General features: G+C 36.0%; 2 protein-coding genes across 2 annotated transcripts; both read left to right on the top strand.

The window, feature by feature from the left end:
* Positions 1-590: 590 nt before the first annotated feature.
* LOC131858772 (replication protein A 70 kDa DNA-binding subunit A-like) lies at positions 591-8,860 on the top strand. The gene is made up of 4 exons (XM_059212223.1): positions 591-766; positions 962-1,148; positions 1,239-1,826; positions 8,750-8,860. Exons 1-4 carry the CDS (start codon positions 591-593, stop codon positions 8,858-8,860), a joined length of 1,062 nt encoding a protein of 353 aa, XP_059068206.1.
* A 410-nt stretch (positions 8,861-9,270) lies between these two features.
* LOC131858771 (probable GTP diphosphokinase RSH3, chloroplastic) lies at positions 9,271-13,200 on the top strand. Its single transcript, XM_059212222.1, has 8 exons — positions 9,271-9,748; positions 9,977-10,304; positions 10,891-10,934; positions 11,380-11,471; positions 11,582-11,704; positions 11,763-11,894; positions 12,034-12,277; positions 13,019-13,200. The coding sequence occupies exons 1-8, from the start codon at positions 9,557-9,559 to the stop codon at positions 13,034-13,036; spliced, it is 1,173 nt and encodes a 390-aa protein (XP_059068205.1). The 5' UTR covers positions 9,271-9,556; the 3' UTR covers positions 13,037-13,200.
* Positions 13,201-13,419: the final 219 nt, after the last annotated feature.

Raw genomic sequence — 13,419 nt, 5'->3', positions numbered from 1 at the left:
ACACTTTGTAACCCAGAATTTTGATTGCATCTTGCGCAAGAGGAGGATCCACATAATGCAAACTAAAAAGCACTGATGAACTACGACGTTAACGATCATGTTAGAACAACAACCTATATAAATTGCTACTTCCAAGTGAAACATGCGATACCTGTTTTTGGTACAATGCTTAAACTGCTTCTGATTGTGTATTATGCTATATTGATGTTGTCGACTCTGCTGCCCTTTCAAGCTACCACAAAACTTTAAATCTGTCCTACACTCTACATCCTCTTTGGGCTGCCCTGTTATGGGCTATTAGAGCATTAGCATATAAACAAATACAACCATAAATATATCATTCTATTTATTTCACAACTAAGACATAGTCATAGTCATAGTAACCTGAATAAGATTCAAGGATTATAGTTGATGACACTGTTGCTGCTTCTACTCGGTGATGTAAAATGTTGTTATTCAAGGCTCGATACATACACATCGTACATTATGTGCGTTGACATTAATGGATCCAAGCTTTTATTGAACCATCATATAGTGCAATGAAGTAGTTTGCTCTTGGTTTTGCAGGCATCATCCTAATCCTCTATCTCATGGATGTGCTAACCGGAAACGCTATCCAGCTTATCTACGATGGGTCCGTCCTTGTGGCTCCATGTCTCCAAATATTTGCTATATCTAACTTTGGGGATGGACCTGAGCATGGCAATCGTTATAGAGTTGATCTTTCAGATGGCGTTCACAAACAAAAGGCATCCTTGCCAAAAAAGTATAACAATGACATAGATTCCAAATGACTCATGATTGGCTCCATTCTACAACTAACAAAATATACCTTCCCAAATTCTCATGGCTCCCAGTGAGTCAATAAGCCTACTGTTTCTCCAACAAAGTTTATATAACCGTTACATTTTACAAAATGCATTGCTTAAAATATTTCGTTTCCGATTGTTTAATTGTGTAGGTGGATTGTTATTCTGGACTTAGAGATTATATGTACAACACATGCTATAGTTGGAGAACCAATGTTCCTTTGTGTAAAACAGGAAGACACTGTAGTACAAACTATGCCTCCTCTATGTGATGCAAGTGCCGAGCCAAGCACATCCACAAAATGTCAGGGTTCCGGGCGACAGAGATCATTGTTTGGGGTCAGGACACCTCAAAACATGGGTAGCGCACCTACGACGATAACTCCTATAAAAAAATTGAATCCCTACTAACCAAACTGGTCCATCAAGGGCCGTGTCCTAGCGAAGGACATCTATCACTATAATACAACAAAAGCAAGTGGTGATGTTTTTAGCTTTGACATTGTAGACAGAGAAGGTACTGAATCACGTGTTACGTGTTTCAATGAACTTGCAAAAACCCATTATGATAACATCCAAGTTGGAGTGACATACACATTATCTGGGGGAGCAATCAAGCCAGCCAATAAAATTTACAACAAACTCATCAGTGGACTAGAAATAAACTTGGTAGATGATTCAATGGTTACTGCCTGCAATGATGACTCTTCTATACCCAAGCACAGATACGCCTTCACAACTCTTGATCAAGTGGCTACCATAAATAACAACTCAACCATTGACGTTATTGGAATTGTCATTCGTGTTGATCCCACCTCAACAATATGCAAAAGAGATGGTACAGAGGTTCCTAGGCGTACCATTAAGTTAGTCGACATGACTCGAACAACCATCGATGTTACACTATGGGGCGCAATGGTAGAAAAGGAAGGTACTGAACTTGAGCGAAGGCATTATTTACAAGAAACAACTACTCTTGCTATCAAGAATGGTCGTGTATGTGAATTCAATGGAAAGGTAATAGGTATAACATTTAATACAAGCCTCACCATAGACCCTCTGATAGAGGAATTGCCTAGCTGAAAGATTGGTACAACCAAAATGTTCACACTGAACAAGGAATTTTGCATCAACTTGCTGCACCAGCTCCCGCCCCTCAAAGAATGACGATTAGTGAAATTCGGGCACATGCATCAAATTCAGAGCAACTATTCTATTGCATTCTAAAGGCAACGATACAACAAATAAAATCTAAGTCATTTTGCTACCAAGCATGTCCCACCCAAGTAAATGGAAAACCATGTAAGAAACGATTAGATGAGACCGAAGAAGGAACCTGGTATTGTTTGAAATGTAACATGACCTTGTCTGAATGTAACTATAGATACATCCTCTAGACAAACCTGCAGGATCACACAGATACAATATGAGCAATTGCATTTGATGAAGGGGCAACAAAACTCATGGGCATGCCTGCAGAAACATTATACATGCTTCAATCCGATGACAATGCTGAGCAAAGCACCGCAGATGTCATAAAAAATGTAACGTATAATCAGTTCCTCTTGGACCTAAGATGCAGAAATGAAACATACAATAATGAAGAATGGCTGAAGGTTGCCATCACCAATGCAAAGCAGCTAGATTTTGCCTCAGAGAGCAGTATACTTCTGGAAAAAATAAAAGAAATGTGTACTGATGCAAGTCTCTAGCGTTAAGGGCATCACACAGTTGTAAATACAACCACTTGTAAATACAGACAATGAGAATCAATGTACAATTGTAAGCAGTGTGAAAATGTAATTTACTGTGTGTGCGCGCATGTGTGCACTTATGTTTGTCTCACGATGTGTATGCATTGTAAATTGATAAATCGTGTAGGTCAACTGAATATCTAGACTTTAATAATTTCCTTTCTTCAAACAACACAGAAGATCTGAAGAATGCATATTAATATTGCTTTATATGGGAGCACATACATTAGATATCCATTGTATATATAGAATACATGCATTGCTAACCACCGTTTGCCACCAACATAGCAAATTAGAACAAACCAATTCCTATAATTGCCAACAGAGAATGACTTGTTACAGTTCAATGCTTTGACAACAGTTCACTAAAAACAAAAATCTTTTTATTTCGGCTTTCCAAAATCTTTTTATTTCGGCTTTCCAAGTGCACAGTAACAAATGATTAGATCCAATAGAAAGCAAAAGGAGGTTACAAATTATTAGAAGAATCTCGTAAATGAACTCAATGACAAGTTTTGAATACTATACATCTTTATATATTATTTGCTCTGTTACAAGCATGTACTGCATGTTATTATGTTCATAAACATTTTCACATTCAGGCTATGTTACCATACAATGTCATCAAGACTTTCTTGTCAGTTATATTGCACACATCACAAATAGACAACTAATCAAGATAAGTCTCTTCAAATTCTCTCGAAAAGGTTCAATTTTAAGATATTCACTGAAGATTACTGCACAGATTTTTTTCGAGTTACACCTAATGTTAGAGATTCCTAACAGCTACAGAAAGGAATTCTAAATAATTATTCAAGTGTGAACCTGTTTTCACTTAAAGGTTATATTACATGGCATTTCCGAGATAGTGCCTAAAGAAATTAGAATTATATATTCTGCTATTAAGAACTGTAAAAATACAAGCAGATAAAACTACTGTGCAGACCTTGAATCCATTTCAATGTGTTAAATTGTTCACATCTTTTCAATCCAAAAACAAACATCTAGGCCTTAAAGAATTTGATTGAGAAAAAGAAACATAGAGGTAAAGAAAGAATTAATAGAAAACCATAAGCATTGATGAATTTTGATCAGTGTTTTGAATTCAGACCCAACATGCACCAAAAACCATGATGTCCTTGTTGCTTACAAAGAAACCAAATCAAGGTGGAAATACAGGATACAATTCAGCAAAAAAACTACAGAAATACAACACACACTCTGACTAGAAAAAGTAACTCTCCCAACATTCTAATAGCTTGTACATCATCATTCTTTAATGCAAATATGTATTTAGAATAGGAATAAAAGTTTTTCAATGGCATATGCCTTCACTTTCTTTTCCATGTACGCTTCCCTCCTGTAGCATACATGACCTTCAGTTTAACAGAAGCTTTCTTGTGCTGTTACTATAAAGGGATAGTATTGGAGTTTGTATACAATATATGCCACCCAACAACCAGCAGCATATGCCCAACTTAATATCTATACAACTTTCACTTGTGCACATCATAAGACAAAAAGAACATTCAATCAATTAGAATGCCCTGTATTATACTTCATACCAAAATATTGACCAGTATGTCAACTGCTGTCTAATTTTTTAACAATGAGACTTTAATTCAAAAGGCATGCATTTAGATGGTTTATGTGTCTTCGGGTAAAAAGACTTTCATTTACGTTTCTAATTGTCAAATGGACTTTATCTTATTATAATTCGAGACCGTCAATAAATTTCAGTACGTTGAATTGCAATTTACTTTCAGCACTGTTTCCATGTTCTTCAATACATGCTTCCTTCTTTTTGTATTCTGAGCTCAATTTCTTTGTCCAATTTCAGTACGTTGAATTGCAATTTACTTTCAACACTGTTTCCATGTTCTTCAATACATGCTTCCTTCCTTTTGTATTCTGAGCTCAATTTCTTTGTCCATTCCAATATGCAATGTTCCATTCATATTATATTGTAATGTTGCTATTTGGTGCAAAGCTTGCTTGTGAAGGTGTTTATTTTTTACCCGCTGAATACTGCAATCAGATGGCTGCCTCCAGTGCTCATGGGAAGACCAATCACCCTAACTATGCTTTTCCCACTGAATATTGCAATCAGATAGTTGACTCAAGTGCTCAAGAAACCACCAATCACCTTAAACAAATGCAAGATCAAAAAGAAAAAAATCGAAAAAGAAGCCGAACATATTATGCCAGTCATAAGGAGCAAATTGCTATACGTAGGCATTTGAGAATTAAAAAACAAAACGAAACTAACCCTGTGAACCCTGTGAATGGAAAATTTGCAAATGTGACAAATCCTCAAGCCCACCAAAAACTACAAGTACATGAACAATATCAAACAAAGCAAACAATGGGGTTGAATGCTAATGCTAGATTCATAACAGCAATGAAAAGCTTTCGTAGGAAAGTAGATGTGCTTTCTAACTTGGAAATATGTAACATATGCAAAGTGTCATACCCAGGTATGCTTTCACACTCATCATGCCAAACCCGCCTGTGTAGGAGATGCATTAATGAAAAGGGTGTACACCAGTTCTCATTACAAAATAACATGGACCCAGGGGATCAACCTATTGTGCTGAAGATATTGACGCAAGTAGAAGAAATGCTCATTGCTAGAGTGAACCCGATATTACAGGTTACCCATACTATTGGAGGCCAATATAAATACAACGGCCATACAATTAGCTTCCCACAAGACATACAAAACATTGCAACTGTGCTCCCATGTAAATTGGGAGACATAGATGTCCTTATAGTTCGCAGACCTTAGGCTCAAGGAAACTACTATGACTATTACGTAAGTAGGGGTCGTGTTATGGATGCATTGCAATACAAAGTGAAATATGACCCATACTATAAAGATGTGTCAATAAATTATAACAATCTAAACCAAATCCCTGAGGAAATAACAGACGTATCAAGCATGCTTCATACCATTGAAGCAAACGATGATGTAATCGTAAAAAATAGTGAAGACGTTGATGAAGACCAAGATGAGGGCACGATAACCAATACGTCATCATTTATATTACACCTACCGAACGAACACCGTGAACTACAAATAATTAAGAAAACACTAGAGCTTGAGGACACCACAGATAACATCATTGATTGGCCAGAAATAGGCTTAACCCCAATTAATGAATATAATACTGAGGGCCTACTCGATATGGCATTTCCAACACTCTTCCCAAATGGAATTGGATTACAAATACAACCAAGAACTAGGGAAATAAAGATGCATGAATATGTACTACACTTGATGCGATTCCATGATCAAAGATTTGGCCAACATCCAAGATTCTGATACTACATCTATAACCTTATGATACGTCATCGGAGCCAATCGCTCGCAACAGTTTTCATGAAAAAAAATGCAGAAGACCACTTACCAACCACTATTGAGGATTTACACGCACACCTGCAAGAACTCTCCGACTCAGAACTAGCTGCAGAATTATTGCACTTTGGCTCTACCATGAGAGGAACCAGACCATATTGGAACAAGTGTCGATTAGAATTAACAAACATGATAAACCAAATAGGATCTCCCGCCCTCTTCTTCACACTAAGCGCAGCCGATACAAAGTGGCCAGACCTCCAACAACTCCTCACAAATAATATGGAGCTTTCCAAGCGTTCAAATAAGCACCGTCTTGAAAATGTTATTAATAACCCACATATAACATCATTATACCTACATCAGAGATTCACCATATTCCGTGAAGAAGTTATTGAGAAACTCCTTGGTGTGATGGATTATTGGTACAGATATGAATGGCAGCACTGAGGAACCGCACACGTTCATGGGTTTCTGTGGCTCCAAGATGCGCCAGACATGGACAAGCTAGATTGGGAAAATGAAGAAGATGTTGATAAAGTAAATTTTTTTTTGATAAGTACGTAAGTGCTTGGAACCCTCGTGAAGCAACACATAGGAACAACCAGATATACTGATCTTCACGTGACGATCCGTGCCTCCTAAACACAATAGACATATTAGCCACAAATCCATTGAATGATTATGAAGAGCTAGTGAACCATGTGCAAAGACACACAAAATGCAGAGAGAGCACATGCTTACGAAAGAAGGGTAGAAAACTAGAATGCCGATATAAAGCTCCATGGAAAGAACAATGTACCTCTATCTTATTTTGCGATGAAATGGGTGCAAAGAAATATGAACCTGCAAGAAACGATGATAGAATCAACATCCACAACCCATAAATGATTTCAATATGGAGAGCTAATATCGATTGCCAACCTGTCATATCACGCGAACTTGTACTGAAATACATTGCCAAATATGCATCAAAAGTAGAGAGAACATCTGAAAGCTGTACTGCTATGCTAACAAGAATATCCACAACTCAAAAAAGAGATGACCCAGTAGTAGTAGCATATCGAAGATTCATGATAGAGATTGTAGCAGAACGTGACATTGGTGCGCAAGAAACTTGCCATATGCTGCAAAAATTACCCCTTATTGTTTGTAACAAACCATTTACAACTTTAAATGTTGGATAGAAAGTGCTACACTGATTAACTAAAACACAAAATGAGACTATCGTAGAAAACAGTTACATACGCTCCTATATGGGCCGCCCTCTAGAGCTAGAGACAATCACATTACTTGAATCTGCAAGATCTTATACCTACATTCCAAGTCATAAATCATGCAAATGGAAAGAGAGAACAATACAAGCCATTGTTAACGTTTACCCAAAATTCCACAATATACCCAACAAAGAGTCAAAACATTTTGAAACATTTTGCTGGAGTGAAATACTCCTATATAAACAATTTTGAAATATTACGACTGATATAGGAGTTACCAAGGACACAATAATCGCCAATTGGCATCAAATACATGTAAACAAATATGATGTATGGCATATCATCCGACACATCGAAGAAAATGCTAGCCCCCAAGAAGATGAAAACAGTGAAGATGAAATGAATAAAACTACCACATCAGAGATGAACGAGTGGGAACTACTTTCAAGAATGAGGCATGCAGTCAACAACAATTTGGATGAACTTCAATTACTAGGCCAACGTGAATTTGACACCAACTATAATTGGGCTGCAACCAAAATACCACATGAATTGCACGATACTGCATCACAATTTACAAATATAAAGAAAACAGCCACCCAAGACGAATATGTACCAACAAGAAAGTATACACCCACCAATACCCTATCAACAGAACAAGAGAATGTTGTTTTAGTAGTCTCAAATCATAACACTAGTGTGTTCAACAAACCATTACACATGCTCATACAAGGAACTGCAGGTACAGGAAAATTATACTTGATCAGTTGTATAAAACATATGTTACACGAAAATTCACCACAACAAAAAAACACAATACTTGTACTAGCTCCTACTGGAATTGCTGCATTTAACATTCATGCGACAACTATTCATTCAACACTACGAATCCCCATCAAAGAAATGCAACCACTACATGGTCAATCACTAACAATGTTCCAGGAAAAGTTAAAGGACATAAGATACATACTCATTGATGAGATGAGATTTATAGGTCCGAAACTATTGTTGAAAATAGATAGCCGACTTTGTGAAGCTTTCCCTCATCATAAACATTCATACTTTGGAGGCGTATCTATGATTTTCATTGGAGACCTCGCCCAACTACCACATGTAATGGATAAACCAATATACACATCGCATTCAAATGCCATAACACTTTGGAACCAATTTAGAATAATTATCACCCTAAAAATGATGTTTCACCAACAAGGGGAATCTCTAAAGCAATCACAATTTCGCCAAACACTACTAAACATACGTAGTGCACACCCGACCCAAGAAGACTGGCAAAGCTTGATGACACGAACAAAAGACATTTTTAGATTATAGAAGTCAAAATTTAACATTCCTCAAGATTGAATCAAAGTGAGATTGCTCCTCTCTGTTGGTACCTGCCGTGTAACCAATTCTCTTACAAAGCCATGTTACCTCAACTTGGAATTGCTTTTTAATAGTATGCTCTCTTCCTTTCATTGTAGTCATGCAGACCTGTTTCACACTCTCCAAACTTCTTGCTAATTTCCTATTTGAGTGAGTGAGAAACTGTTCGTGTGATGTATTTTGAATTTTAAATTTTCAAGCCTTAAGAGTAATCATTTTTTTTTGTAGTATGAGATTCAGGCATCTGTAGATGTCAAGGTATATCCCTTGCCTTCTAGATATGCCTTCCATCTGCAGTGTACATCTGTTACTGGGTCCAAGTTGTGTGTTGGTCTCTAAAGTGTTAGATGATAGAAGACTGCACAGAACTCCCTGAATTAATTCCTGGCTTAAGGGTTCAAATTGTGTGCAAGTCCTGGTCACCTTGATGACCTGAAAAGTAAACTCAAGGAATGAGGCCTGTTGCAAATTTGGGGAAATTTAATGTTGATTGTTCAAATTTACATCCTGGAGCCAACTTTATGATAACAATACCAAAATTTGAGAAGGATCAGGCTGAACACGAAACTTCTTGTGCAAAATGGTTTCATACAAAAGGAAATCGACTCCTATGTTTTCTGGTTCCAAAAAGTGTTAGGTATTAAAATATTACATGTTGACTTGATTGAATCAATTTTTAACTTTAATGATATGATTGACTAAAGAGCAACCTTGTGCAGTGAATTTCAATTTTAGTTCTTGTTCCTGGTTTTGATGATAAAATATCCTTTTTGTTTGAAGCTACTGCTTGTTTTTCTACCTATAATGAATATCGAAAGTTTCTCAAAATGAACTTTTATAGAACATTGGTACATCTTTGAATTACTTTGCCATCAATGTTGTTCATCTGACAGAAAGGGCCTTATAACATCTCAATAGCACTTTTCAAATCACTATTTGATCCCAAACTTTGTTGAACAGATTTTAGTTCCTGCATTTTATTTATATGTTCCTAATTGCTCAAATTGTTTTATAACTAGATCTTTGCCTTTTTGCATGCAGGTGCGGGCTAGTGGTGATCCATACCTAAGACACTGTGTGGAGACATCAATTTTTCTTGCAATGATTGGATCTCGTGAGAATGTAATTATAGCTGGATTGCTCCATGATACACTTGATGACACTTCTATGGACTACAGTCAGTTATTTGGCATCTTTGGAAAATATGTTGCAGATTTGGTGCAAGGGGTATGATTGTCAGTCACAAAATACTTCACTATTTCTTGCACACTCTATGTAGCTTCTTTAAATGTCTAGAAGTAGATGATATTTATGTTTGCATTTAGGGTTGCCATATTTTCCCTTGCCAATCAATTGTTTTGTTAGGTTTGGGCATCTTTGTTGCTGATATCATAAGATTTTAAGTCAACAGACTCAATGTTTCACCATTTAATGTCAAGTTTTTATTATTCTCAGGTATCTAGATTAAGTTTGATCAGTCAGTTTGCCCATGACAACAACACAATAAGCAACAGTGTTGAAGCAGACCGTCTTCATACAATGTTTCTTGCAATGATGGATGTAAGGGTAGTATTGATCAAATTGGCAGATAGGTTGCATAGTATGAGGACTTTAGGTGCTTTGAGTCTTCCAAAACAACAAGGAATTGCAAAAGAGACACTAGAGATTTTTGCTCCCTTAGCCAACCGTCTTGGAATTTGGAGCTGGAAAGCTGAATTAGAAGACCTCTGCTTCAAGTATCTGAATCCACACAAATACCAAGAACTCTCTGCCAGACTATCTGGTTGATCCATCTTGATCCATCCAAAACTGGAAACCACTATGTTCAGAATGGTGAAGAAAACATAGAATACTACAAAGTAAATTTCATAAAAGCCAATAGAGTAGTAACAAGAAACATGATAATCACACACTACCCATGAATGTTGCATTGGAAGAAAAACAATAGCAATTACATACAAGTATCTTACGTACAATCCAAGTACAAGATATATTTAGTCGAAATAATTTTAAGCTGCCAAAAAACTAGAACCAAATTTCTAAATCCCTTAGACAATTAGCTGTCGAAAGAATGTAATAGCAGTGTAATAAAGGAATGTTTCTCTTCAAATAAAATCAATATACAGTTTTGTGTACGAGTATTTGTTTCTGGTTAGGATTGTTTCTTGCTCTGTTTGCCTTACTAAAGACATGTTAGTGTTGGTAGCCTCACTTACTATTAGCATAAATAGGTTTATTATTTGTGTTAAATCAAGACTCTTATCAAATAATAAATCTTTGCAAAATTAACTTTTGCACTTCTCTAATTTGTTGCAATGAAAAACTTAGCAGTCCTGCTCAGTAATCTTTTGTTGCAATGAAAAACTTAGCAATACTGCTCAGTAATCTTAAAAGCATTGTAATCATGGTTCTGGTAAGTATCTAACTGCAATAGAAAGCTCCTATATTTCTATGAAGAAAGGAAAGATTTGTAATTTCTTGAAAAAAAAACTATTATAGCAAACAAACACGCTGAAGTGTCATTATAGTTTTGTATTCAATGAAATATGAGTGAAATATGTATCTTCTTGATTTAAAAAGATCAAAGATTGTAGAACTTTAATCTACATTCATGGTTTACATTGCTCACTGGCTCAATATTCTATTCAATGATTTTCTACAAAACTAAACGAAGAATTCTATTGCAAATTCTATTTCACTCCTTGGTTGTTGAGAAGATTTTTAAATTGCAGCAAAACAGATTATTTATATTTAGAAAATTGCTTAGTTGTTGAAAAAGTATTACTCCTCAAAGTTCCACATCCATAAGAATAAATATTAGTATAATGTCCAGTTGGAATTTGTATGTGCTTCTTTAGAATATAAAGTGTTTAGTTGTTGGGAATTTATTACTCCTCAATCTATATGGAAGACCTAAGAGCTTGTACAACATTTATCTGAAGATGTTGAAGTATGCTTTCTGTGTTCCTTAGTATTAACACACTCTATGCGCTTATATATATATTTCATGCCTTTGATGTTCCAAGTGTGATTAATGCAGGTTTTATTTGTATTTGTCAGGAAGAAGCAGAAGATTGATGAAATCAATGACCTTTGTGGTCTTCGGCTTATTGTCTTAAATGAGAAAGAATGCTATGATGCACATCGCATTGTTCATCATTTGTGGCAAGGTGTCCCAGGGGAGTACTGGCATAAGATTATTATTTAGCTGATTGAAGCTGAGTGGTGTGAGCTATTATAGGATGCTTCCTGACACAGATTGGTTGTTTCAATATACCTTTAGGTATCAGTCTTTGCACACTGTTGTTTGGGGTGAGGATGGTCATCCCCTGGAAATACAAATACGGACTAAGGAAATGCATCAACAAGGAAGGTATAGATAAATATAGGTTGAAATCCTTGTAAGCTTTCTACGCCTAATGTGCAGACTCAATCAAAACTCAAGTGCAATCACAAGTTATCTTATCATGTAAATAGTTAAGGGCATCAATGCAAATAAATGAGAAGAGCAGTTTTGTGTATAAGGAGGGTGAAGTAGAACACTCTTCGTCAATTGTCCAAATGGTGGAATGGGCAAGATGGGTGCTCAGTGAGATGATGGACACTAAGTTGAGACTTTCGTACCAGGAGTCAAGCTTGAGATCACCTTGCCCTTTCCCTTTTCACAAGGATGGTTGGCCACACATGGATAAGTTCTGTGAATTACCATTTTGCACGGATGAGAATCTTTTTGTGATTGTGTTGGAAGATGATAAAGTGAGTAAAGTATAATTCTTTCTTATTTTATTTCTGTGTTTTGCTGTATGTGGCATCTTCCTTAGCTTGAATCTTTTGTGTGCTCTTAGCTTTAACCTTTTGTCTTCATCTAGCTTTGAGATGAAATTGTTATTTGTGGATTGTGAATGTTCATACTCCATAATTTTTTTTCTTCGAAACGTTCTTTCTGATTTTTGTGGATTGAGGAAGCTTAGATCTCATCTATAATAATTATGAATATAATTTATATAGTTATAAGTCTTTTGTATTCACTGTCATAAGTAAATTTGTAAATCCATTAAGAGGAGTCGTTTGTATTCACTGTCATGAGTAAATTTGTAAATCTATGAAGAGCCCTCCCCCAAGCTTGAAATGTCTTATGGAAGCCCTATGATCTCAATAACAAGGGCCAATCTATACAGTCAAACGCAAGTAATTGCATAATATTCTGACAGTATCCTCAGCAAAAAGGGCATGATAGCAGTGTATCTAGATGGGAACTTCTGAGAGTATAAAGAGGTTGCAGAGATAAAACCCCAAGGACGTAAGTGGGATTTGAATGCTATTGAAATTCATAGTAACTAGCCAGAATACTTTGTTATTTATACCATCGTTAGACTGAGAAAAGTGTTAATTGTTTATTTTTTTTATCAGCATGAAATGTTCTTAGACTATTGTATGTTATTTTGTATTGTTGCACTTACGTACCTTTCTGAAAATTGAATGCTTGCAACACTGCAGTGTGCTCGTTCAAGTTGAAATAAACACATGCATATCAGACAACCAGTGGGATTTTTGGTAAGCAACAAGTGATAAATGTCTGTTTGGCTACTCTTTCTCCAGCTACCTCTTTCATTGGAATATTACACCCTTGATTTCATGAATGTTCTCTACTTTGTGCTCACTTCTCAGAATACTTTGTTATTTTTACCATCATTAGACTGAGAAAAGTGTTAATTGTTTATTTTTTTTTATCAGTGTTCAATGGGTATGTAAAGAATACAATGTCTTTTCCTTTATTTGTCACACTGGGTACCCCCCACAAAATTCCAACACCTATACATAGAGAAACTTTAAAAGTTGGCAGTTTTATCTACTCGAAGGTCAACAGGTATGTTTCTAAACTGTCCAGAAAAAAAAAG

This window comes from Cryptomeria japonica, chromosome 10 (genome assembly GCF_030272615.1).
Source record: "Cryptomeria japonica chromosome 10, Sugi_1.0, whole genome shotgun sequence".
NCBI classification, from domain to species: domain Eukaryota; kingdom Viridiplantae; phylum Streptophyta; class Pinopsida; order Cupressales; family Cupressaceae; genus Cryptomeria; species Cryptomeria japonica.
Note: the sequence above shows the minus strand (reverse complement) of the source record. Positions and strands in the feature narration are given on the sequence as shown.

Excerpts from the sequence above, each read along its gene's own strand:
- LOC131858772 (XM_059212223.1), top strand. The coding sequence starts at position 591 with ATGGATGTGCTAACCGGAAACGCTATCCAGCTTATCTACGATGGGTCC. Across the intron at positions 1,149-1,238 it reads GACAGAGATCATTGTTTGGG|GGCCGTGTCCTAGCGAAGGA; the intron begins GTCAGGACACCT and ends TGGTCCATCAAG. Across the intron at positions 1,827-8,749 it reads TATGTGAATTCAATGGAAAG|TATGAGATTCAGGCATCTGT; the intron begins GTAATAGGTATA and ends TTTTTTTTGTAG.
- LOC131858771 (XM_059212222.1), top strand. The coding sequence starts at position 9,557 with ATGCAGGTGCGGGCTAGTGGTGATCCATACCTAAGACACTGTGTGGAG. Across the intron at positions 10,305-10,890 it reads ACTCTCTGCCAGACTATCTG|CAATACTGCTCAGTAATCTT; the intron begins GTTGATCCATCT and ends TGAAAAACTTAG. Across the intron at positions 11,705-11,762 it reads TGGCAAGGTGTCCCAGGGGA|GATGCTTCCTGACACAGATT; the intron begins GTACTGGCATAA and ends GAGCTATTATAG.